Genomic DNA, 25,635 nt, shown 5'->3' with positions numbered 1-25,635 from the left:
CATTCTATGATTTAGAGCAGTGGTTCTCAACTTGTGAATCACGACCCTTACAGGGGTCATATATCCTACATATTAGATATTTACATTTACCACATAACAGTAGCAAATTATAGTTATGGGGTAGCAATAAAATAATTTCATGGTTGTGGGGGGGTCACCACAACATGAGGAATTGTATTAAAGGGTCACAGCATTAGAAGGTTGCAAACCACTAATTTAGAAGCTCTCAGGTGTGTGTGTGTGTGTGTGTGTGTGTGTGTGTGTGTGTGTGTGTGTGTGTATGTGTGTGTGTATGGTGTGTGTGTGTGTAGATTTCTACATTTGCAGTGGGGATTGTAAGTGTGTAAGATTCCTAGAATCCCCCATTCCTCTGCAGACGGAAGCTCCAAATGGGTTCATCTGTAAGTCTCCCCAACAGCAAAGAAGCCAAGTAAGGAAAGGTGTTTCTGGTGAATTTTATTTCAAGGACTCTGGGAAGCCTTCCAACAAGGCAGATGAAATCAGAGGCCTGCTGGACACTGATGGAGAGGCAGGAACCCCCTCTGAGCACCTGGGTTTAAGTCAGGACCCTACCTGCACCCAGGAACAGTGCCACCTTGGCCTGTTTCTGCCATGCTTTGCTGGCTGCAGGACTTGAGAGCCACTCTGCTAAACTTTCTGTGTGGCCCTTGAGAAACTAAGGGCAGTCACTCAAGCACGAGGGATGGAAAGTCACATCTGAGACTGCTATCTTTCCTGTCAGGAGACTTGAGCATGTTTCTCTGCATGTTTGTAAAACTCTTTCCCTTAAGCGGCAGTTTTCCTGTGGCTTCTCAGGCTCCCAGACTCCTTTGCTCTGCCGAATATCCTGCAAGTGCCCATTCACAATTTCCGGGATGGGGAGGATCCGCTTTAATCCCCCTCCCCCTGGTATGGGAGACAAACCCGGGGCCTTGTGCTTGCTCTGCAAGGCTTCTCTTAAACTATAGCCCCAGCGTAGAAATCACTTTGGCTCTGCTCAGTCTGCCAGGTGGCCTGTTTCAGGTGCCATGATTAGATTCAATCATCTGTGTCAGACCTCTTTGGGGGGGGCCTCTTCGGGATGGCACCTCCTCAGGGTATCAGACTCAGGAGGAGGAGGAGGAGGATGGACTTTTGCATGGCCCGCCAGTGTTCTCACCCTCGTGCTCCATGGTTTCAAAGAGCAGCCGCACCAATGCTGGCCGTCCCTGAGCTACCAAGGCCCTGGCCAGGCCCAGGACCTCATCCGTGTGGCCACGCCACACACGCTGCAGCTCTTGGCGCAGGCGTGCTGCGGGGTACTTGCTCTGGGCGTGGTGCAGCCAGACGTCTACCTCGCAGCCCACTTCGCCATCGCTTAGCTGCGCCTGGCTCCACTGGGCCAGCAGTGCCTCGAGCAGGCAGCCGAAGCCCTCGGTGTGGCTGGATCCCGCGTCGTCCAGCTCCACGGCACGCTTGAAGCAGGCCGCAGCGTTGGCGTCCTCACCTTGGACACGCAGGCATTTGCCGCGCAGCAGTTGCAGTTCGGGCAGGGTGTCACCCAGCTCCAACTCACCAGCCTTCGCCAGGAAGACCAGAGCCTGGTTGAGGGCGGCCTCGTCCACTGCCAGCAGCTCCCGCATGGCATCCACGCCCATGTAGTAGTAAACCTGGGCGGGAGGGTGGTGGCTGAAAATGAGAGACTTGTACCAGGGTTGTAGTCTCAGCCCCTCCACATCTAGCCCTTGACTTTGAACAAGCCCTCATGTACGGTTATGATGGGGTCACCTTTGATAGCCCTTCCCTGAGCACATCATGGTCCGTACTAACTGCTAAGAGAGGCAGAGGGTCGGTGGAGGGAGGCTCCCAAACACCGTACACACATTATTTCATCCAGTCCACGGGGCGGCTGGAGGAGGAGGGCAGGGTGGACACCACTGACTCCTCTCTGTCCTCGGTGCCCAGGAACCCTTGTCTCTCTTACCTGACTGATATCTAGGTAGGTTCTGAGGCCTGGGCACACCTTGACCACTTCCTCAAGGTCAGCTTTGGCACAGGCCAGGTAGTTCCTGTCAGGCATACCCCCGAGTCCCACCTTGGCGCGTTCCAGGTCATGGACATAGGCTCTGATTCGGACCTGCAATGGAGGGGCGACTCAGGAAGCACTCCGCACAAGATGTCTGTCTCTTCTATGAGCCAACGAAAAAGCCAGGCTGCTTCTCAGCGGCAACCGGGAACATCCTGTGTGGCTGCAGAAAGCCTGCCACTCCAAGCTGGGACCCAGGGGTCCTACGTCTTAGATCTGTGCCAGCTAGGGTAACCACTCCCCACTCTGGGCCTGTCTCCTGGCTTATCCCGTGAGGAGCTGGCTGAAGTAAGCTTGTATTCACTCACTCACTCACTCATTCATTTATTCATCCACCCATCTATTTATTCAGGGTCCCCCTCCCCCAATCAGCTGGAAGAAGTTTCACATCATCTACACCCCATTTTCTTTCTTGTCTCTTCTTTTTTCAAGACAGGGTCTCTTCTGTGTAGCCTTGGCTGTCCTGGACTCGATTTGTAGGCCAGGCTGGCCTCGAACTCACAGCAACGTGCCTGTCTCTGCCTCCCTTAGTGCTGGGAATTAAAGGCGTGTGCCGCCACACCTGGCTTTACACTCCGTTTTCTAAGCTGCAAACTTAGCAGTTGGCAAAACCTACCATGTGCCAGGCACTGAGGAGACAGTGAAAAACAGAATGACAAAGCTTGTATGTCAGTAGGGAAAAAGAATAAACACGGCCAGCTGTGAATCCTGTGTTAGGTGTTTAAGAAGGAAAAATAAAGCAGGAAAGAACAGAAAATACCGGCAAGTAGTTTGACAGTTTCATAAGTGGCCGCTAGAAAGAAGCTAAAGTTTTGTCAGGAGTGAGGGAAAGGAGCGAGACAGCCGATCTCGCTGGCATCTACGAGGGGAGAGGTCCAGGTGGAGACCCAGGCCAGTGAGCTGGAAGAAAGCGAATTAGTCAGAACAAGCATTGGGCAGAGTTATCTCAGCCAACTGGGTCTGGACTCCTGGTCACACAGTGGGCAGAAGCGTCCACCTTGACCTGTCCATCCCCTTCTGTCTTACTTCTTCCTGCTCTGGTCTTCTGGAGTAGCGAGTGTGACCTTTGGAACCACAGAGAGCAGAGGGGAAGAGATATGGCCATGATTCTCACAAAGTGAGTACAGGACCACAAGGAAGCTAGCTGCCTCCCTGTGTTGTGCCCCATCCACAGACTGGACCTGTCTCACCGCTCGGGGAGGAGAGGGGCGGGGGGAGGGATTCTGGGAGGATTGAACTAGGGCACAGCATGAAAAAAGTTTGTATCACTCCCTTCTGGTTTTCCAGTGACTGCTCTTATCACCGGTAACAACTGCATCAGCTGTAGGGAGGATGTTTTCTGTTCCTGCAGCCATGGAGACCGCAAGCACATTGGCTACCAACAAGGCCAGGTGAAAGGCAGTAGAGAAGAAAATGAGGGCTGGGAGGCTGCTGCTTAACTCAGAGAAAAATTGAGATCGGAGCTGCAGGTGTGGCCTCAAGCAGCTGGGTTCTATGGGGTGCCAGAGGAGGAGCTGGGTCCAGCGAGGAGAACGGAGGGAGGCAGATCTCACCTCAGGGTGTGATTGGCAGTATTGAGAACACGGTACAGCCCATTCCCTCAAGAGACAGCGAAGCTGCCAAAGATGGGCCTGATCATAGCGGTCGGTCAGTCAGGAGTGAACTCTCTGGAGGTGCTTGCTTCCGTGTTTCCACATGGCACCAAACTCAACCCTTAGCTCAAAGTGCAGGCACTCTCAGGTATCTAGAGGAGTCCCAAGCTCTCCACCACGAGGATTCCAGGGCACTGGAGCTGATCTTTACCCTTCACCTTTGGCCTCTCATTCCTCATGGCAGGGTAAGGGGGCCTGCAGGCCAGACTCACCTTGGCCCTGGTGCAGTATGCCTGCCAGTTGAGCTGTGGGTCTCTACGTACATCCAGGGCCATGTTGCAGGTCCCTATGGCCATATCCTGTTTCCCTAGGAAGTGGAAGATTTTGGCCAGGCGATTCAGGATGGGAGGTTGGTCCTTGGAGATCTCAATAGCCTAAAACGGGAAGAAGGCAGGCAGGAAGCATAAAGCTGTCCCACCGGTCACAGATCCCACTGACCCATGACCAGCATCCACATGACTCCGTCATACAGCAACCACATTGAATCCTGCACTTTGGGGCAAGCCCACCAGCCCCCAGTTCCTTGGAGTCTAGCTCAAGGCTTTTCTCCATTGACGTGGGGCCTGCTAAAAGGTAGGGTCAGAGCCCACCTCTTGCTCCTGATACTTATGGGGTTTCTAGCTGGGCCAAGCCCTCCCCACCAATACTGGTATTGATTGCTACCTGTTCTGAGTGACTTGGCTCAGAGTCACATGGCCTGAGGTAGAGCCAGTAAGGAGACCCCAATAAACTCATTCTCTCTACTAAACCACTGGGGATGAGAAAGAAGAAACACAGCCAAGGGAATGATGTATACACAGGCATCCATGGGGACTGCTCCAGGGCCCATGTAAAGGCTAGAGGGATGGGTAGCGGCTGGTTTAAGTGGGGAAGGTCTTGGGCAGAACAGAACAGGCAGGGAGGGGCGGGGCTGACACTTTGGCTTTTGGTAAGGCGAGGATGGAGATGGAGGGCTGAGGTAGGGTCCTTCCCAGGTTGAGTCACATAGTAGGGGGTGGCCCAAAGATGCAGAGGGCTCCGAGGGAGATGTGGAAGACCCAGTTTGCAAAGTTGGGATGCCCAGGACACATCCATACCTTGCCGAAGCAGTCCAGGGGCTCCGTCCCTGAGTAGCCGTATTCGTGGACACCCATGGGTGTGGTAGAGAAGGTGGCCTTCCTCTCCAGCAGGATGCCCACATAGCACCAGGCCAAAGCTGGGGAGGGCAAGAGAGGGTCTCCAGGGAGCAGTAGGGGGCGGGGAGAGCACAGGCATGGTAGAGAGAGGGTATAGGACGCCCGAGGGTATGACATGACACATTCCACTGCTCACTGTAAGCATGTCGCACAGGAGATGTCATTTCAGGGATATGCTCTTGTGGCCTCCTGGGGGTGTAGTCCCTGTGATTGCTGGTTGGCCTTCAGGACAAATGACTCACCTTCTTCCCTAACCATAGGGGGGTTTGGGGGGGCTGGGGGGTGGAAGGTGGCAGGAACACATGTTACACAATCCAAGATACGGATCTATGTCATCGCCTGTTCTCTGGGTTTTCTCTGGTTTCACGGCAGTTTTACCATGTAGCACAGGCTAGCTCAGCACTCTGGGACCCTCCTGACCATAGAGGCCCCAAATAAAAGCAAATGTCCTGTGCTTTTACAGACTAGTCAAAACCTCTGGAGCCTGACCTCTAGTGACCCGTGGTGTCTAATTCCCAAGGGTCCCAGGGCTCCTCACACAGACAGCCGTTTCAAGAAGAACAAGTTACTGTAAAAGTTACCACTAAACAGGGTGACCCAGATGGGGTCCGCACATGAAACAGACCAAGCAACTCCCAATTGCTGGAAACTCTCTCTCGGTGCCTAATTTCTCTGAAAGCGTCCCTTCCACTACCTTGGCCTGTACTTCAATAAATCCTTTTGTTGCCTGTTTCCATGTTGGTAAGTCATTTTGCCACTGGTGTCCCAGCCTTCCATACGCTGATTCACATGACACTCGGTGCTGGGACCACTGAGTCTGGCATCACACCTGGGGCTGCTATGCTCTGTGGTGGCTTTATTTACTGGGTCAAGGAGCCTGGGCTTCTTTGGATAAATATATGACTGTGACATGAACCAGGGCGAGGCAAAAAGAGAGACAGGGCTGGAGGCAGACGCAACTATTGACGGGGGCTGGACAGGGACTACGCTTCAAGCCTGCCTGCAGTTCCCACCTTGGTGTCGGGAGTCTGAGGACTTGAGGACTTCCCGGAGCAAGGCCAGAGTACGGTTGAAGGCTGGCAGCCTCTTCTGATCCTCAGTGCCCATCTCCTGGAGGATGCCGTCCAGCCTGTGAACAGTAAAGGGCTGTGGCCCCTGAGCTGCCCCAGACCTGCTGCCATGGTGACCGCAGGCTTCTTGCCGTAGGAAAGCCCACCCACCTCTGCTCCAGGCCACAACCCTTCCACCATCCCCAAGCCATCTCCAGTCCCAGGCCTGACCTGAGGAAGAGCGTTGCCATGGTGAAGTACCAGCTCCTTTTCTCCTCTATTGGGATCTAGGAAGGAAAGAATGGCACACTGTATGGTGGTTCTTGAGATATGCAGGCTGTTGTGTACAGGTCCCCACACTTGTGAGCTCGAACTCAAAGAGGCAACAGGTTCAGTGGGGAGGCCTTTGGTCTTCAGCAGCCCTGATGACAGCGCCCGGCTGGGCAGCCTTAGGCAAGTTGCTTTACTTCTCTGATCAAAGGGCACTTGAGATTAGCCATATGGGTCCCCAGTGAAGCAGCCATCACAGATCAGGTATGGAAATACTTTTTCCCTTCCCCAGCTAACTCTACCCAGCCTCTGGTTCCCCCCCCCACGCCAAGTGGGGGGATTGCTCTGCTCACCTGGCCTCTCCTTTCTTCTCCTATTTCGCCCCTCTGGCACGATCCTCACTTCCATCTTCCTGAGAAAGCCCTTCTGGGGATGTTAAGTGAGTCCATGCTGCTCAGCCTCACCCACCTCACCCGGCCTCCCTGGATATTTTCTCATTATTATTCTTGCCAGCCTTGCTGTGCATTTAGACTGACTTGGGTACCAGATAAAATATTTATGCTGCTATTTAGGGTGGGGGGGTAGCTCCTCCTGCCTTGGGAAGGAATTTTAATGAAAACCAATAAAATCCCCAGTGCATGTCGGCAGCTCTGCCTCTGGCCCTGGCGCCTCCTTCCACATTCATCTCCCCATTGCCCCTGTTGCCTTCTCAGCCCAGGGGCTCCCTCACCTCACTTTCCACCCCCACCCCCCATACTCAGCACCATTCAAATCAGCCAGCATTTCTGAGCACCTCTGAGGTGCCCTGGGGATGTGGCCTCGAATGACAAGAATGACAATCAAACCCTGGCATTAGCAGGTTCACAAGCTAGGGAAACAGACCTGGGTACAAATGGGCCTGGTGTGTGTGTGCTGAGGCCCTCATGACCCTTGCCTGGATCTCAGAGAAAACCTAGAACCCAGGTGTTAGCCTACTTTACAGCAGGTGTAGAGAGGCGACTTGCCCAGGGTAGCACAGCTGGAGATGGCGGATCCTCCGGGGATCTGACTTATTCTCTTAGCTCCATAGCTCTCGTGCTCTGCTCGCTGCACTGCACTGTCAAACCCTGGAGGAGGAGCAAGGCCCTGAGAGTGATGCAGACCATCTACCGCAGGGTGATGTCACTTCCACCCCTGCGGTCTTTCCTTTCCTTTCTTTTCCTTCTTTTCTTCTTCCTTCCTTCCTTCCTTCCTTCCTTCCTTCTTTCCTTCCTTCCTTCCTTCCTTCCTTCTTTCCTTCCTTCCTTTCCCCTCCCCTCTCTCTTACAGACCTTCAGAATGGTCCCTGGCTTGGAATAAGCAGGGCAGAGGCTGGACAGCTCACATGCCTGAGTGGTCCAACTGGGTGACCCCGGGGATGACTGCCTAGAGGCTGCGTATGGGGGGGAGGGGGGGGTAAGCAGGGGGTGGGCAGGACCCTCCCAGGGCAAACACTCATTCTGTCTCCCCTAGTGTGGGCTGGCCTGGCGTTGCTTTGTCTAGCGCAATATGTTTCAGTGCCCCAGATGGATCCTGAAGACACCCACCTTACCCTATCCCCCTCTTCTCTAGGGTTACAGGCATCTTTTCTTACTTCCACAGGGTTCCAGTTTTGGATGTGCCGTCAATTTATTTATTTATTTATTTATTTTTGCTTTGAGACAGCATCTTTTTATGTGGCCTAGTGCTGCACTTGCTGTGTAGCCCAGAGTAGCTTGCATGTGTGATCCCACGTGTTTACACTACAGGTGTGTGCTACTACACCTGCCCGACTCGCTGCCTTTGGGCAGGGCTCTTCTTGCTTTGTGAACATCCCTTTCGTTGATGTTCAGGTACATCACCCGAGCCACATGGTCAGTGAATGACAGAGCTGGAGGTTAAAGTCATTCCTCCATGGTCCTAGCCTCCAGCCTTTCCCACAACACTCTTACCCATCTCCTTATTATCCAGGGACACTGAGACCTGAGAGGTAGGGTGATGTACCCCAAGTTCCATGCGAGTTAACATCAAGGTTCGCAAGCCGCCCTTCCCCCACCGCTCTGCACACTGCCAACACCCTCAAATTTAGAACCTGCTTATGCTTTTCACCAAGGAACGTTACCACCCCCTGGCAGCCCTATCCCTGAATTGCAGGAGCAGCTCCTAGCACCCCCACCCCCAACTTTGGAGACTAAACTGATTTTCGAAAGTGTTGCTATCTGAGTGACACTTGTGACCAATCTCAAAGTAACCCCTAAGCAGGTCACACTTGTGAGTGGGCTTCCGGCTGCAGGCAGGCTTCTGGGTTACAGGTGGGGTCAGCAGACATGGAGCGGAGGCCTCAGAGGGCTGCTGGGTTTTCAGCACCCAGGAGAAGCAGCTGTTCCCTCTGCAGTGCGATGCCTGCCTGAAAATAGCCTGTCCCTTTAAAAATCCTCCGCGTTTTGGAAGTAGCAGCTGAAGCTGTTACCAGGGGCAACCTGGCAAGCCACAGTGCATTAAATTAAACAGGCCTGTGGCTGCTGAGGGTTTGCCTGCCTCTCTCCTGCTGTGGAACCTCGGTGGGCTGCCTAGGTGCACAACTCCAGGGTTCCCAGCTCCCAGGGGCTGGGGTTCTGGCAGACTGGGAGGAGGCAAAGGCTGAGAGCATCGAGGAAGGAGTTTCTGGGCTCTGTGTGGGATACCCCATGACCAGTCATCACCAGCACCTTGAACGTCTGAGAGGGGTCAGCTGGGGCAGATTCTCAGGAAGGAAGCACACGAGGCCCAGCCTGAGTCTACAGTGAAAGAGAGCAGTCATCCTGGGTCTACCTGTAGGTGAGAGGGAGGGAGGGATAGACTCTGAGCCGTTCCCTGAGCATCCTCCTGGTACTCTTCGGAGTCTCTTGTCATTTTGTAGGCAGGAAGCCACAGAGATGACAGGCTTCACCTGCAATTTCAAGCTGCCTCGGACTTCAAGTCCACACTTCCCCCACAACATCTAACCTCAAAGAGCTGGGGTTTAAACAGTGCCTACCTCGGGCTGGAGAAATGGCTCAGAGGTTAAGAGCACTGTCTGCTCTTCCAAAGGTCCTGAGTTCAATTCCCAGCAACCACATGGTGGCTAACAACCATCTGTAATGTGATCTGACGCCCTCTTCTGGCCCACAGGTGTATATGCAGGCAGAACATTCTATACATACTAATAAATAAATCTTTAAAAAAAAAGTGTCTACCATTTGCAAACCACGTTCTGTTTAATTAGGGCTTTGGGATGTCCTGCACGAGAGGGAAAATGAGAATCATTAGTTACCATCAGATGGGAAAACTGAGGCAGTGGGCTAGCCTAAAGCTTGAAAGCATCCTGCCTTCACCTCTTCCTAGGATTGTAGGGGTGCATCACCGCACCCAGGCTTAGCTAACTTGTTATATTGGTAGTCAAACCATTAAGCTTGGTTTGGCCCCCATGGCCTCTGCATCAGCTCCTGCCTCCAGGTCCCTGCCCCTTTTGGGTTCCTGTCCTGGCTTCTTTTGATGATGAACAGTGCTATGGAAGTGTAAGCCAAATTAACCCTTTCCTCCCCAACTTCCTTTTTTGGCCATGGTGTTTCATCGCAGCAATAGAAACCCTAAGACATTGCGGGTTTGTTTTTCTTTGTTTGTTTGTTTTGAGATGGAGTTTCATACTGTAGCCTAGGTTGGCTTCAAACTTGTGGCAATCCTCCTGCCTCAGTTCAGGTGTGCTAGGAGCCTCCAGGCCTGCCTTTGAAATGCAAACTGGTGACTCACTCCTCTGTGACTCTAGAGGTGTGGCCCAGGAGGCTGTGTGCTTACAGCCCTCTCTACTGTGCCAAGTTTGAAAGCCACTGGCTGCACTGGCAGAGGGTGGGGTGAAAGTGGGCTGACAGGTGTGTAACCCTTTTCAATGGGCCAAAGCATCAAAAACTGTCCTCCTCGGGGGAAGCCTGAAGATCTTGCTTCTGTGGCTTGTGAGGTAAAGGACATGGACAGGTGACCTGGAAGTGAGCTATCCTGTCACAGGGCAGGTTTGTGTTAACTCAGACATGTCCACGGGTGGTGCCTCAGGGGTTCAGAGACAGGGCCTTTGAAGGCTTGGTGATTTTAAAGGATTTTTCCCCCCCCTCACTAACCCCTCATTTTACAGAGCTATAGGCTTCTCATTGGAGTGATGGTCAACCACGTTCTCAGAGTGTGTTTACCTGGTGGGGTGAACTTTGCCCTGGCAGCTGCACTTAACATTCCAGGGAGGCCCCTGAAATCTGACTAATGTTCTCCCAGGAGGGGACTGATGTGGAAAGGAGGAAGGTTTCTTCCGGGTCACCTGGGCTTTTGGGGCACAGTGGCACCTGATTCGCACAGCAGCCTCAGGAGAGTGTGGTGTCTTCCTCGTATGGATTAGAAAACAGCCTAAGAGCCATACAGGTCAACCCTACGGCCCAGGAAGAAGCGCCAGCATCCAGGTTCTGATCTGCCTCCCTCCAAAAACCAGTCTTTCAACTGACCTTGTGAGGACTGACACTGCAGAGATAATCACAAGGTGTCAGACCTGCTTAGGAATGTGTCCTTCTAGCACAACTGGGATGTCTTCAGCGGTGGCGGCGACACAGGCAGCACCCAGGGCAGGACAGGACAGGAAGAGGTTCTTCCAACCCTGCTGGGGGTACTAGTATTCTTATATACCTGCCTCATTGGGTGTGTGAAACAACAGACATCTGAGGTCCCCCTGCTCCAACAAGGGATCCCAGAAGGCCACGGAGCCAGTCTCTGTCTGGGACCATCCTACCCATCTAAGATGCTTGTGGTGGGGGGTAAGAAGTGGGCTGGCAGAGGAAATTTGGGAACTGAGTGCAGTGCCATGGAAGTGAGGGTCGTCATCTTGGGCTCCCTAGAGAGTGCCACCGAGACTTCAAGTTGTGAGCAGATCAAGCACAGCTCCCTGTTGTCCCTTAGCCTGTCACCAATCTGCAGGCCCTGTGGGTCATCTTTGCTTTTGTGTGGTCCCCACACTGACTTCACATATCTCTGTTTCATTGTTGGGGATCTCAGGCAGACTCTTTGGGGTCTGCAGTGGCTGTGGGCCTGAGGGAGTCTTGTGCCTCTCAAGTAAGAGCAGTAGGCACGAGTCTCCTCAACTCGCCAGTGGCTCCACTGTGCAGCACCCTATAGATATGGCTTCTTCTGTCAGACATAATTGAATCAGATGCTGCTAAAAACGACTGGCCCCTGGAGCCGTGTTTGTTAGAATATGGAGACCCAGCCACAAAGGTTACCAGGTAAATGAAGAGAGAAGGCAGCAGCAGCCCCAGAAGCAATGAGCAGCAAAGCTGAGCGGCTCCGAGGAATGCTGTACCCTGAGCCTGTGCACTTGACTTTGGTCCCTACCTCTCACTCATGGCTGTGTGCTCTTGGGAAAGTATGCACTCCTCGGAGCCTCTGTCCTCTCATGTGTGGAATGGTGTTAATGACGTGGCATTGCCAGCATTTCTGTGAGATCAAGTGAGATGGTGGAGAAAAATCACAGGCACGCGCAGTGCCCAGCTCATCAGCCTGTCGTCTGGCTTTATCCTCTCCTGTTTCTAGCTGAACTGGATCAAAGCAGACTGCACCCATGTACACACGGAGATCCTGGGGTTGCTGACTGAGGGTCTCCTCTTAAACCCTGCTGGACATGAAAAGTGGAATGCTCACTGTTTGTGAAGCCTGCCCGAGGCATCACTCCCCTACTCTCCAGCATCACTGATGGTAAAATCCAAATAACCTAAGTACACTGGTCCCTCTGGAGCCTGCTGTTCCCTGCGTGTGAGGGGAGCACATGTGAGGTCGGAGTTAGACAAAAAATGCGAATGAAAGTGAAGTTCTGCACTCAGACAGCTTACAGGCTCCAGTTTGGGAGTGAGTCTTACTGTTACCCAGGCCTGCTGTGAGGGGTGGGGATGGGCTCGTGTGGGAGTATATGAGCATGCTCACTTGTGTGCGTGAGCATATGTGCAAATGCGACTCTGCATTTATATTAGCAGGCGTGTGCTGTGCAAGACCGTCTTCAGCTCGCAAAACCTCAGCACAGTTGAGCCTTTGACCTTCTCTCCCGGAAGGAGGGGTCAGAGAGACTCATAGGCCCCTCAATCTGAGTATCCAGCTAACCCTCCCAACAAGTGGTAAGTGATTCTGCCCTAATTGCACATGATCTTGGATTCCTGGGGTGGGAGGCTAGAGGATTCAGGTGGGAAAGGATTTAGGAAGGCGGGGGGGGGGGGGTCTCCATCTACACAGCCCTGGGGGAGTCATCATTCACACTGAGTTCAGACTTCCCAGTGTGGTTGTTTAAGGTCTTTCATGCTCCTTCCTGTAACCCCTCACCCCCCACCCCCCACTCACTGGTAAATAAGCCTAATAAACCCATTAGCTCCCCATGGTGGACTTTGGTGGGATTGTAGCCCGCTTTGTACTGTTTATGCCCCGCCCCCAAAGAAGACATTTTAGCAACAGCATATGTGTGAGCATGCATGCATGTGCTCGTGTGTGAGAGCACATGTATGGATGTATGTACATGTGGGTGCTGGTATCTGTGCATGTGTGAGGGTCTATGTACATGTTTGTGCATGTGTCAGGCCCCCAGTATTTTGAGAAAAAGGAATAAAGATGAAATAACTGAGTGCCTAGGGGATATTCTACAATTTTTTGAGACAGGGTTTCTCTATGTTATCTTAGGTGTCCTGGACTCGCTTTGTAGACCAGGCTGGCCTCGAACTCACAGTGATCTGCCTGTCACTCCCGGCTGAGAAGTTCTACACTTTAAAAGACTTTGCTTTAAAGCTTTTGTAGTAGGGCTTAGCCAATAAGCAGCTGCTGCTTCCCAGAAGTCAACTGGCCTCTGGCCTCAAGGAGCTCCTGGCCCAACCTACCTGTCTGTTGTAGCCCCATGCAAGAGGGAGGAAAGCTCCTGCCCCACACAAGCTTTGCTGGCCACTACTCACCAAAAGCAAGTGCTGGGCACTCCTTCAGTCTACTTCCAGCCCTGAGAGCCTCCACTTTCTGCCCTCAACACCTTCCCAACAAATGGTGACTGGCCTACCTGAGCTCGCTCAGCACTCCTCATCCCAGGTCTGCGAGAGTGCTCTCCTCTGATCCCAGAGAAAAGCCAAGGCCTTCCTGAGAAGGTTAGAATGGCACTTTTCAACCGGCCCTGGCTATGCTCAGTACCTTCAGGCAAACTGCTAGCCGGGCCTCAGCTCCCAGTCTCTCAACTGGACCTGATGTAAGATGAAGTTGCGAGGTGTGTGTGTGTGTGTGTGTGTGTGTGTGTGTGTGTGTGTGTTGTGGGGAGGCTCCCAGGAGCAGGTGACATGTGGGCCAGGTGCTAATGGATGGATTTGATTTTGAGGCAGAGGGTAGTCCTACTCAGGGAGGGATAAAGAAGCCCAGGACATCTGGAGAATTATATCTTAGAATTGCGGTGACAGGGGGCCGACAAAGTCAGGGGAAGTGTGACTAAAGAGGAAGATGGGACTCAGTGTCAGAGCCCATGGTGGCAGTTCTTGAATCATCATGTGATCTCTACAAAGCTTCAGGCTGCCTCCTGGGGCCCAGGCCAATGGTCTCATGCTCTGTGGGTCCTTCTGCTGTAGGACCTTTACAAGGCACCATGCTGGGAATACCCTCATCTTACTCCTGCCAGACGATTCCTGCCTTTTCCAGAAGCTTCTGCCAGTCACTTCTGCTGGAAAGCGTTACTTCTCTAGAATTTGTTCACTGCTTCTCTAGTCTGTAGGACCTGGATTTTCCAGGTCACTGATGATGCCAACATTGGTTCCCCCAGGTGCCACTGAAGTTTACTTCCATTGTCAGGCCCTGGAGAACTGGTTTCATTTTGCCACATTTTCTCTGGTGCTCAGTGTTTAGACTGTCCTGTGCCGTGGGTCTGTGACCTCAGTAGGGGCATCTGGAATTTGTTCTGCTCCCAAAGGAAGGGCTTGGGTGAGGGGACTAATGAAGGAAGTAACATTTGCTTACTCTCCTGTTCAGGAGCTTCTTAACACGGGGACTTCTTAAACACCAGCAGGTACTGCTAAGTGTTGAGAAATTCAGTAACCACCTGTTAGGCAGCCCCAGGTCTCTCTGTCATTTGGCAGGATGATCACAGTACATCTCAGGCAGAGATCCAGAGCTCAGAACTGGCATCTGTGAGGTCTGCATGGAGGCCAGAGGCAAGCGGCTTGTTAAAGCCACACAGCAAAGCGGTAACAGAGACGAGTTCCCTGGCCCAGGTGCCTGCCTGACTGCCACAGTCATCTCTGCTGTCCTATTTATGGATCACGTATGCAGTACCAGGCCCTCTATGAGCACCGGCAAACCCTGCTTTTCTCGTGGCCACAACTGCTCTGCACAGAGCTGAGAGGCAGCTTCCCCACAGCAACAACCTCTTAGCATTCCATCCTCTGGCTGCCAACGGCTGGGCAGTGCCCACGCCCACTGTGACTCGTGGTGACTAAACAGATAGGGAAGAGCTGGCCTCTGTTTTTCTGCCACGCCTAAACCTTTGCCTCCCTGACCACTTCTTCTAGAAAGCCCTTCCTCCGCCCTCCCTACCTCCTGAGATCAGAAAAGGACCTTATGAACTGTAAGTCTTCCTTCCGGTGTCATCCTACCGGATGGGGACATGGCAGTGTGGAGAGAAACCTCCACTGTGGGCGGCCCTGAGGCTGAGTCTCTCAGCCTCCATCCAGCTCAGTACCCAGGGCATTTTAAGCACCACACTGTCTGTTGCTGTTGCTGCGACCTGTGACCACAACCACACTCAACACATACAGTGCTGGCTGCACTTCCCGTGCCCAACGGCCTGGCGTTTGACTTCAAGTGCAGGAGTCAAGGCTGGAGGTCCCGGCTCGCAGTCATGTCACAGCTACACTTGGCTTGTGGGTGGAGGAGCCTTTGTAGGTGAGAAAACGGAGGCTCACCTATGGCTGTCTCTGTGCAGGCCCTTTCTAGGGACTTCACGAACATTAACTCTCCATTATGTCATCAAGCAAATGGCACCGCCATTATACTAATGAGAAAGCCTCCGACACACATGTCATTATAATCCCACTTCACACGGAAGGAAAGGGCACTGGGAGGGCAAGGTACCAGTTGATTGGAGTGGACATCTCAGGGGGCTGGGCCTTGAACCTTGACCTCTACCCTGCACTGTTGTCCTCAGGTCACGTTCACACCCTCCAACCTGGCCTCCACGAGGTCGCCATTCCAACGTTTCTCCTTAAAGAACTCGTACGCTTTGTTGGAAAAGACACTCTGGATGTGTGCGGAGGCTTTGTGAGTGGAGACTCGCCAGAGCACTGCTCTCAAGCGAATAACATCCCCACATCACTCTTCCATCAGCCTCAGTGACAGGCAGCCTCCAGGATGGGCCCCCTCCATGAGCCCACCTACTGGTATTTCTGACCTTATAACCCCCCCTCCCCTGCAGTGACTTGTTTCTGAGAAACAGAAAACAACAAAAGTCTCAACAACCAGCTCAGAGCCATACCCTGTTGAGTATGAACTGGGGTGGCTGTAGATGGTCCCCAGTCAGGCAAACCTTCAGAGGATACCGTTGCCCCAAGCACTGAGTGGAACCACACCTAGATTCCAGACCCACAGGGCTGCTCACTCGTGAGTGCTTATTACATAGGCTGCTGAACACAGGACTCTTGATCTGCAGGATAAACGACAGGTACACTAGGATCTATTTAACGCCAGGACCTGGGAGTGTCACTGTGTGCCAGTGACACTGGTTTACAGTGAGAAATCTGATGAACACTGTGCTCCCTCTCAAAGCTGTTGAGGCTAAACAGGAGGGACAGGCTTGAGGGACAGTTGGAACAGTGCTGGGGAAGCTGAGAGGAGGCTATGACCAGCCTGGAGGCTTCATTGGAAGGGGAATTTTGAGGCACACTTGAGGGCTACAGAGGGCTATGCAGGCCACAGGAGCAGAGAGGGTAGCCCGGGAAGAGGCAGATGAGACACAGGAAGAGAGCTGTAGGGAGCACGTGCTCACTGGGGAATAGAGTGGATGTGGGATGTAGGGAAAGCCTGGATGAAGGACTGAGGGCCTCAGATGTCATCAAGCCTAGGAGTCATTCTGTCAGGCAGTGGGGAGGGGACCCGGGCGGAGGACATGGCCAGTGAGATGCGGCAACTCTGAAGCATGAGGCAGGAGAGCAGAGCTGGAGTGAGCAAAAAGTCCAGGCTGGACATTTCAGAGGAAGGCTGGGGAGGAGAGGGGAGCTTTTAGAAGCTGAGGCAGTTAAGCTGACAAAATTAGGAGTATAAAGAGACAGGTGGATGAGAGGAGAGAGGAGGAAGAAAATCTGCCAAGTTTTTGGTGTCTGGTGGTGCCTCTAAGTAGCTGACTGGGCACAGACTTGGAGACGGGATGACATAGCCTGGTTGGATTTGCCTTAGTGCAGAAACAGAGCTAGAGAGGCAGCGCACCCGGGAGCACAAAGCTACGGGGCAACCTGGGCCCAGAATGACGGCGGCGGGCATCCCTGCAAAGGAAATGGATGACAACAGTGCTTTCAGCACCCACCTGTTGCCCATAGCCCAGCGCTTTGTCGTAGAGTGCGATGCCCGCCTCCAGCACCTGCCTGTGCTCCTCTGGACTGGCACAGCCCACGTCGAAGCCGTGTGCGTATCCCTGCTCCGCCAGGCAGCGGGCAGCGCGGAGACGGAGGTCCCCGGAGGAATCCTCGGGGTCCCCGGAATCCTCAGGATCCCCTGCCAGACCCATGAGGCTGGCCAGTCGCGCCGCGCACGCCTCCTCCTCTTCCTCCTGGCCCAGCTGCCCGTAGACGTGGGCTAGATTGGCCCAGGCATTGAGGTTGCCGGGGTCCTCGCGGGCCACCTCCAGGAAACGCTCACGGGCCTCTTCTAGCTTCTCTAGGTAGAAGGAAAAGGTTCCCAGGAGGTGACGCACAGCAGGCAGCTGAGGGGTGGCCACCAGTTCCAGCTCCTGTCGCAGACCCTCCCGCTGGAGCTTCAGGTCCCGGGCGCGCAGCTGGGCTGGTGAGCGGGGCTCGAAGTTGAGCTGCATCTCCAGGTGGAAGTGGCCCGGCAAGTAGTCTAGCTGGTCGATGAGGGTGTCCAGGTCCTCGGCATTGGGCTCCGTCATGGCTGCCCCTGGGCTCCCTTGGCCTCCACTAGCTCCCAAGGACAGTGGATGGAGCGCCCAGGAGGGAATTCCACACGGCGGCAGCGGCGGCGGTCCTGGGCACCTCTTGCAAGTGGGTGGCTTCCCTGAGCCTGCCGCCCGACAGCTTGGCTCGCCCTGTAGGTGTTTCCGCTTTCGCTGCTAGACAGGAGCATTGCACAAGCAGGTGTGCCTGAAAAACAGGTGTGGTGCATTGGCAGGTGAGAGGCTCGCAAACCAGTGAGCGGCAAAGGCAGGTTTTAACTACTCAGCAGAGGAAGAAATAGGCTCAGAAGAAAAAGGTGCTGGTTAAGGAAGGTCACAGAACCAGGGCATGCCCAAGGAGACCCGGAACCTCAGGTTGCCCAGGCCGGCCAGGTCCTTCCTACATTGGCACTGCTCCGCCCTCTATACAGAGCCATCAGGACAGGCCCTTCCAGCTGCTCAAGTCTTCCTCGCTCCAGTCCTGTACTGTGTTCTTGCGCTGAACACAGCAGGCCACCGCCCATCCAGTGTACATCTGGCCTCTCCATTACCTCTGTGGGCCCAGACGGCCGAACTAAGGCGCCCACGTGCTACTTTGTTTCTCCATCCCTAATAAAGCACAATCCCATACGCTTCAGCTTTCCTCCTCTGTGAAATGACGCAGTCCCCTCCGAGGGGCAGGGAGATACATAGGTACAGCTGATGAAAAGCTGTTTTGAAGACGTGTGGGTGTCACTTTTCTGCATTGGTGCCCAGCTGGTCCTGCTCCCTGCTCTGAGGCTCGGGTTTTCTTGCCCTGTGCTGTCTTTCTCTCAGTTTGGAGTGGTCACCTGGCTTCTACAGCACAGGCTGGACTGTGGTTCCTGGTGTGGCAAGGCAGAGTCACACTAGGCTTTCCAGCACATCTGGACCTTGGACTCTTCCTCACTCATCCTGTGTCTGGGCTCTTGCAAGTATTTTCACAAGAGAAGAAAGAGCCAGTTAGTGAATGTGAGGAAAATACCACTTTTAGCAATATTTTCAAGTCAAAACATTTGGGTGCTATTTTTACCTACTAGTTTAGGTTTGAAATGCGATACACTTAATAATTTGTAGTGCAAAAATTATCATAAGTTGCTGTCAATAGTGAGGTGAAACAACCCCTCATTGCTTTGGAGTATTCGGGAGGGGTTCCCAGAGAGCTTAGCTTTCTGTTTTGATTGTGGCAGTTATATAATTAATATAAACAGTTCCATTTTGCCCTTTAAAAAACATTTTTTTTAATGTGTGTGTTTGTGTGGTGAGGGCACACATGTGTCATGGCACCCCTATGTAAATCAGAGGACAACTTTCTTCTCTCACTTGGGTTCTGGGGAGCCAGCTCAGGTTCTCAGGCTAGGTAGCAAGTGCCTCCCATCCCCCCCCCACACCTCCACCCCTACCCTACTCCTGCTGGTTTTTCAAGACAAGGTTTCTCTTGAAGTCCTGGCTGTCCTGGACTCACTTTGTAAACTAGGCTGGCCTCGAACTCATGAAGATATGCCTGGCTCTGCCTCCTGAGTATTGGGATTAAAGGCTTGTGCCACCGTGCCCAGCTTCCAGCCACATTTTTAACTGTCTCTGTTGTTTTCTGAGGCAGGGTCTTTTGATGTAGCTCTGGCTAGCCTGGAACTCACTATCTAAACCAGGCTGGCCTCAAATTCACACAGATCAGTCTGCTAACGCACTTCGGGTGCGCCATCACATCCAGCCGTTTTAACTGGTTTTTAACTGTACATTTTACTGGCACTAAGCACGTTCACGTTATTGCGGTAGCATCACCACTTTCCACCTCTGAAACCTTTTTCATCTTCTGAAATTGAAACTCCACACCCACTTAAATAATAACTCCCACCAGATGTGGTGGCTCGTGTCTTAAAATCAATTACTCGGGAAGTGGAGACTGGGGGATTGCTAGCTCAAGGCCCATCAGATTGGCCTGACAACATGGGAGACACCCCGTCTCAAAGTAAGAGTTTTTACAAGGGTTAGGGAATGTAGGTAGTGGAGATAGAGGGTAGACAGATAGGGTTCCACTCATCCCCCCAAAACCTCTCAAGTGCCTAGCAATGGCCCCTCTGCTTTCCCTTTCCACATTCGAATGCTCTAACACCTCACCTAAGTGAAGCAACACTTGTTCTTTTATGTCTAGCTTATCGTTCAGCATGATGACGTCAAGCTCCATCCATCATGATGCGCCAAGAAGAACTTCCCTTTTTATTTTTGTACTTCCCCCCCACCCCACACACACACCAGACAGGGACTCTATGTAGTCCAGGTTGGCTTCCTATTCACTGTGCAGCCCTGGCTGGTCTGGAACTGCCTCAGGCTCCTAAGTGCTGGGATTAAAGTGCACACCACCATTGTTGGACAGCATTCCCTCCATTTTTAGGGGTGAGCAATAGTCCACGGTCCATATTGTCTGCATCTATGCCTTCTTGTTTATCCATCACTTACCATGGTGAATACGTGGCTTTTGGATATTGTGATTGGTGCTGCTACAAGCAGGGCTGTATTGTGCACACGCAAGTTTGGTTTTCCTGCCTTTAATCTTGTGGCACATACTGAGAAATGGAATTGCTGGGTCATCTTGTAAGTCTACATTTAATTCTTTGAGGAGCCACTGTGTTGTTCCACCGCAGCAGATCTGCTGCATTTCCTCCTCGGCAAAGCACAAAGGTTCCAGTTTCTCTACATCTTCGTCAGCAAGTATTTTTTTAAAAACTTTTGTTGATATTAGCCATCCTGGTGGGTGGGCTGGGCTTTTGATCTGCCTCTGCGAACATGAGTAGGAGTTGGGAGGGGAGAGAGGGAGTGGATGGGCATGCGTGTGGCACAAGCTGGGAAAGTTGGAAAAGGCCAGCGGTCTCTCAGTGCAACCTAGGGTGTACGCCAGGACCAGAGCTGCCCATAGCTGGAGCTCACAGAGTGTGGGAAAGAGGTGGCAAGAGACACGACCTGAAGATAGTGGGTTAAAAGGCCCCTGGAAGTCTCCATCATGCCTGAGAAGCTTGACTCGATGGCATTGACAATGGAGTCTGGGAAGGTCAAACTCTTGCAGCTACAGATCTCTCAAGTGTTGAGTCCTGGGTCGGCTGTGACTCCCATGTTTTATTAGATGTGACCAGGGCAACTTATTCTGTCTGGGTCTTAGTTTCTTTCCTGCATAATGAAAGTGAGGATGGACAGGTTGTGCTACACCCATGAAAGAGGAGGAGTCGGCTGGTCAGTAAAGGGGGTTCTATAATGGGAAAGGGCTGGACTGTCCAGGGCAGGTGGCCTCAGTACAGAGTTGGCTCACCCTGACCTGCTCTGGCTTCTCTTGCAGCCAGGACTCTGGCCCGTGCCCCTCGGCTCTCATCTTCCACCATTTCTTCAGCTGCCCTGCAGCCAAGAGGCTCACTGTAGAGGAGAAGGCACAAACAGCTACAGGCAGGCCTGTGCCACCCCCAAAGAGTGCCCAGGCTGGAGGAAGGGCCTCCTGCTTAGTGCAAGGGCAACTCTGTGACACGTCAGGATAGCTCTCCAAGGAAACTCCAGTCATCTGTCCTGTCTCATGGACATACCTTGTTCGGGGTCACTGGTGACACAGCAAAATCAGGCTCCAAATTTATGGATCATGGACAAATCGGACTGCGATCATTTGTTCATTTAGTCATCACTCAACAGATATTTACTGTGCATTTGCTATATGGCAAGTACTGTGTCAGGAGTGAACAAGAGTCTCTTTCTGGGGGCCTCTGAGAGGCCCTTTCCAAGGGCTATGCGTGGCCCTACTGAGCTCTTTCTTGCACCTGAAATAGGTCATTTATTCTTCTCAGCCTTCTCAGAAAACTGGAAATAGGGCTACCTCAAGACCCAGTTATTCCACTCCTTGATATGCACCCAAATGATGCTCCACCACACAACAAAGACGTTTGCTCAACTATGTTCATAGCAGACTTATTCATAATAGCCAGAATCTGGAAACAACCTAGATGTCCCTCACTGGGAGAATAGATAAAGAAACCATGGTACATTTACACTATGGAATATTACTCAGCTATTAAAAAACAAGGAAATCTTGAAATTTGCAAGCAAATGGATGGAACTAGAAATGATCATCCTGAGTGAGTTAACGCAGACCCAGGAAGACACACATGGTATATACTCACTTATAATTGGACACTAGACCAACAGAGATGTCCCCTGAGAGTCTTCTCTCAGTGGGGGATCAGGACAGATGTTGGGACTCACTGCTGGACTCCAGGTGAGAGTAGTATGGAAGAATGGGGAGATAGAAGGACCCAGAGGGTCCAGGAGCCCCACAAGAAGACATCAAGGCTGACAGATCTGGAACCGGGGAGCCTGTACAAAGTGCTGTACCAACCAAGGACGATGCATGCAGTGAACCTAGACCCCCTATTCAGATCTAGCCAATGGACAGCATATTCTCCATGGTTGTGGGGAGAGCAGGGACTGCCTCTGACATGAACTATGGTGTTCCATATTTGACCACTTCCCCTTGGTGGGGAGGCCTGGGGGCACTCAGAGGAACGTGAAGCAGGCTATCCAGATGAGACCTGATAGGCTGTGATCATATGGTGGGGGAAGAGGTCCCCTTCTGTCACAGGTCTAGGGGAAGGGAATAGGGTGAAAGGGGGTGAACAGGAAGATACAAGTGAGGGGATAACAATCAGGACGTAATCTGAATAAATTATTTTAAAAAATAAAAAAATAATACAACTTTTAAAATGAAAAAAAAAATCTTCTCATGAGCCTGGGAGATAACTGTATTACTTAACTTTCCAGGTAAGCATGCTGAGACTTAGGGAAGGAAGTGACTTCCCTGAGGTCCCGGTGCTGGGGAGGGATGGAGGCCACAGCCAATGCCTCTGACCTCCAGCTCAGCGGTGTTACTGTGGGTGCTCTGTCAGCTGTGACTCCGTAGCTACCAGGCCTGGAGCCAGAAGGCCAGCTCCCCATTTAAATACCAGCTTCAGTGTGAGGGAGGCTGTAAGGGACCGCTGTGCCACCAAGTGTAGTTGGATGCAGAACTGTGCATATCCTCCGTCTCGGTCCAGTTATCTTGTCTCAGGAGTGGTCCAACTCTGCTGAAGGCCTTCGGTGGGGTCTGAGGCAACGATGGAGACATCAGACATTTCCACAGCACAGCCAGGGCATGCGCTCTGTGGGGGAAGGTATAACGAGGGAGAACTGGTCACGGCAGGTTGGGGGCACACCCTCCCTCCTTTCTTCACCTAGCAAGTGCTTCCTCGGCTCGGGGTTCTTCTCTATGAAGCCCTGAAGTCCCTGCACACAGCCTGGGTCCCACCTCCACACCCCACCCTGCAGCCAGGCCGTGCTGTGGATGGTGGTGGTCTTCTTTTCCCTACTATGCTCAGAGGACAGGGACCACAATTGGGTTGCAAACATTCTTTGGTGTCTGCGGGTCTGATGCTACTACATCCTCTCTGATGTCCCTACGTCCCTTCACCCATCCATCTCTCTACCTCACTTGTTCTCCATGCTCCGTCCTCCTGGCCCTCCCTGGAGTTCCCTCCAGCAGAGAAGAAACAGAATTCCCAAGTCTGCGCTCAACACAGGTTTTCCCTCAACGCAAGGAGAGTATGAAGGCAATTCTTGAGTCTGGATCTCCCCTGGTAGAAAGAAATCGATTCTCAGCAGGTGATAGGAGCTTTCTCATGAAAGCCCAGGGGGACCCTAACCGGGAAGGCTCTCTTGCCAAGGCAGCGTTGGGAATACAAAAATGAATGAAAACGTCAGGGGACAGCCAGCACGCTGGAAAGGTCCCGCGTGGCACAAAGCAGGTCTGTGTTTGCTGAAATCATAACGCCCCTGTTGCGGGTTGCCTTGGCAGCGAGCCTTGCGGGGGGGGGGGGGGTCGGGGGGAGTCAGGGCGGTGTTGTGCGGTGAAGCTGGGGGTGGGGGGCAGCGGGCAGGCTGAAGGCTCAGTGGGACCTCGCGCCACGGCCTCAGGCACAACATCATGTCCACCATGCCGAAGTGGTTCAAAGGGGCCCCCTTCGGGGTGCAGAGCCAGAGGTGGGGCCCAACTGCTTCCTGGCCTGGCGTCCAGAGTCCAAGGGAATTTCTTGTGGGCTTCACTAGCTCCTCCGCCTGGGGGGGGAGGGAGGCTGGGGAGGGAGGCTAACCCAGAGGGCTGAAGCCGGGAGAGCAGGGGGAGGGGAAGAGGGCTGGCTCGCTGCCCTTCCCTCATTCACTCACTTCCCTGCCCAGGCCCTCTACCATACCGAGTCCGCCCTCCCCCGCCCCCCCCCCCCACTCCTCCACCTCTTTCTCACTGTGTAGCCCTGGCTGGTATTGAACTCACAGAGATCTCCAGCCAGTGTTGCCCTTTAAGTGCTGGGATTAAAGGCGGGCACAAGCACTCCTCATATCTGTTCTTTTGTGTTCGGTTCCACTTCTGTAGTAAGTTCTTGCAAACCATTTCCAGAGCATCTGTGTAAAGTAGAAACACTCAGCTGAAAAGTTCTGAGTGGGTTTGCAGCCCAGATGTCACATTTCTTTTCTTTTTAAATTTTATTTATTTATTTATTTATTTGAGACAGAGTCTCTCTACATTACCCTAGCTGTCCTAGAACTCACTATATAGACCAGGCTGGCCTCAAATTCATAGAGATCCTCCTGTCTCTGCCTCCCAAGTGCTGGGATGAAAGGTGTACACCATTATGCCCAATTGCCATATTTCTTTTTATGTTATGTTATTTAATATAGTTGCATATATATATATAAATGACCTACTATGTGCCACACATGGTCCTAGGATCTGAGGTCATGAGGTGCTATGCATAGTAGTCTGTATATTAAAAGTAGATGAAGGATGATACAAATCATAACACCATGCAGTGTAACATGTCTACCCACCTACCTAGCAGCAGGGAGGACAATGCTAAGGGCTTTGAAGAAAACTGAAGCTGTGAGGAGAGACACGGGGTCGGTTGTGGTGGCTAGTGGCAGAACATCTCTGAAACTCTCAAAACAATGAACGAGACCCAAAGTGACGTCCACACGCCAGTTCCAAAGTCATCTCTCCTAGGAAACCGACTCCCTGTCTCCCGAGGGCTGCCCCGGTCAGGACCAGATGTCGGATACTGGGCTCTCTCTCTTGGCTACACAACCTCCCTTAGGTTTGACGTCTCCGCTGTTTATCCCAACCAGAAGAAATACAGCACATTCACAGAGGCCCCGTACTCCAGGCATCATTCTGTGGAAGTGGTGAGCCTGCCTCTCGTGGTCTGCGTCACTCCCCAACGCACCTGTGCACGCCCCAATTCATACTGGCCTTCAGATATGTTAGACAAACTCAGGGCTGTGGTAAAACAAACAAACAAACAAAACCCCCCAGAAAGCAGAAAAACAGCAGCTAGCATTGAAGGGCATGGGTTGCCTACAGCTCCACACCAGGCTAACTCTATACTGTATTTCCCTGAAGTGGAGCAAGGGCGGTGACAGAGGTGATCAGGACTCCATCTTGAGTGCTGAACCTCTGGGTATTGGGCTGAGGAGCATCTAGTTCCATTCCCAAATCAAGGGTGGCTTGGGGGAGGACTGGAGGGGCTGGTGGTTAATGACTGACTCAGCCTGGTTTAACTTAGTCCCACATAGGACCCGGGACCTATAACACCAAGGACACCTGTTTCAGCAAGAAGTTCCTGGATCAGAAGTTGGGCACGGGCTGGGCCCGGGCCCAGGAAGCCACCCGGCTGACCCAGCTGCCCCACTTCCAGTACCAGGCCATCATGAAAGAAAGACAGCAGCAGGTAAACCTTGGCGCATTACCTCCCCTCCCTCCCCCTCGGTCCAGAGTCCTGGCAGGCATAGCTTCCTCTTGGAGAAGCCCATCATCCTTTGGGCTCCTTTCCTGGCTGGCCCTTTCCCTGGCTCCTTTTGCATCCTATGGTGTCTTCTCTTGGAGCAGGTGCACAAGCTTGGACCTGGGTCCTACAACTTCAAGGACTTCTTAACTCAGCTGCAGGAGAAACCGCAGAGCAAACGGGGGCTGCTCAGCTCTGGGGAGACCCGCTTTCGGGGATTCATCGGGGTAGGTGCTGTTCTTGTCTCTTCCACCCTCTGTCGTTTGTGAGAAGGCTGCTGCGGCCCGGATAGTTTGAGAAGAGCTCTTCTTCGAAGCTGTCTCCTCCCTGTGCTTGGCTAGCCTCTCCGCTAGCTTTCTTCTCTCAGCCTTGAGCCCAGTGGCTGTGATATATGCCAGATGATGCGTGTGGCTCATCTC

General features: G+C 52.8%; 2 protein-coding genes across 5 annotated transcripts in view; one reads left to right on the top strand and one right to left on the bottom strand.

The window, feature by feature from the left end:
* Positions 1 to 439: 439 nt before the first annotated feature.
* TTC22 (tetratricopeptide repeat domain 22) lies at positions 440 to 23,193 on the bottom strand. 3 transcript variants are annotated; one of them, XM_084785578.1, is made up of 8 exons: positions 23,087 to 23,193; positions 16,776 to 22,546; positions 6,173 to 6,228; positions 5,906 to 6,021; positions 4,794 to 4,912; positions 3,930 to 4,091; positions 1,964 to 2,116; positions 440 to 1,649 (listed from the first exon to the last, which is right to left on the bottom strand). In XM_084785578.1, exons 2-8 carry the CDS (start codon positions 17,355 to 17,357, stop codon positions 1,107 to 1,109), a joined length of 1,731 nt encoding a protein of 576 aa, XP_084641704.1. In that variant the 5' UTR covers positions 17,358 to 22,546; positions 23,087 to 23,193; the 3' UTR covers positions 440 to 1,106. The 3 variants fall into 3 exon arrangements, with proteins under 3 accessions (XP_084641704.1, XP_084641703.1, XP_084641705.1); XM_084785577.1 differs by having other exon boundaries at positions 22,876 to 23,130; XM_084785579.1 differs by having other exon boundaries at positions 1,416 to 1,668; positions 22,876 to 23,133.
* The window catches only part of CIMAP2 (ciliary microtubule associated protein 2), a 37,695-nt gene continuing 24,243 nt past the window's right edge, over positions 12,184 to 25,635 (top strand). The window contains exons 1-5 of one of the 2 annotated variants that reach the window (XM_084785586.1): positions 12,184 to 12,363; positions 12,917 to 13,309; positions 24,561 to 24,617; positions 24,998 to 25,162; positions 25,321 to 25,443. In XM_084785586.1, coding sequence (XP_084641712.1) covers positions 13,265 to 13,309; positions 24,561 to 24,617; positions 24,998 to 25,162; positions 25,321 to 25,443 — 390 coding nt within the window. In that variant the 5' untranslated portion in view covers positions 12,184 to 12,363; positions 12,917 to 13,264. Of the gene's footprint in view, positions 12,364 to 12,916; positions 13,310 to 23,297; positions 23,424 to 24,529; positions 24,618 to 24,997; positions 25,163 to 25,320; positions 25,444 to 25,635 lie in introns of those variants that run through there. The other variant, XM_084785585.1, reaches the window with a different exon arrangement.

The sequence above is a fragment of the Acomys minous genome (genome assembly GCF_964271855.1).
Source record: "Acomys minous genome assembly, chromosome: 6".
NCBI classification, from domain to species: Eukaryota; Metazoa; Chordata; class Mammalia; order Rodentia; family Muridae; genus Acomys; species Acomys minous.
Note: the sequence above shows the minus strand (reverse complement) of the source record. Positions and strands in the feature narration are given on the sequence as shown.

Excerpts from the sequence above, each read along its gene's own strand:
- TTC22 (XM_084785578.1), bottom strand. The coding sequence starts at position 17,357 with ATGACGGAGCCCAATGCCGAGGACCTGGACACCCTCATCGACCAGCTA. Across the intron at positions 4,092-4,793 it reads CCCTGGACTGCTTCGGCAAG|GCTATTGAGATCTCCAAGGA; the intron begins GTATGGATGTGT and ends TTCCCGTTTTAG. Across the intron at positions 1,650-1,963 it reads CCTACCTAGATATCAGTCAG|GTTTACTACTACATGGGCGT; the intron begins GTAAGAGAGACA and ends CCTCCCGCCCAG.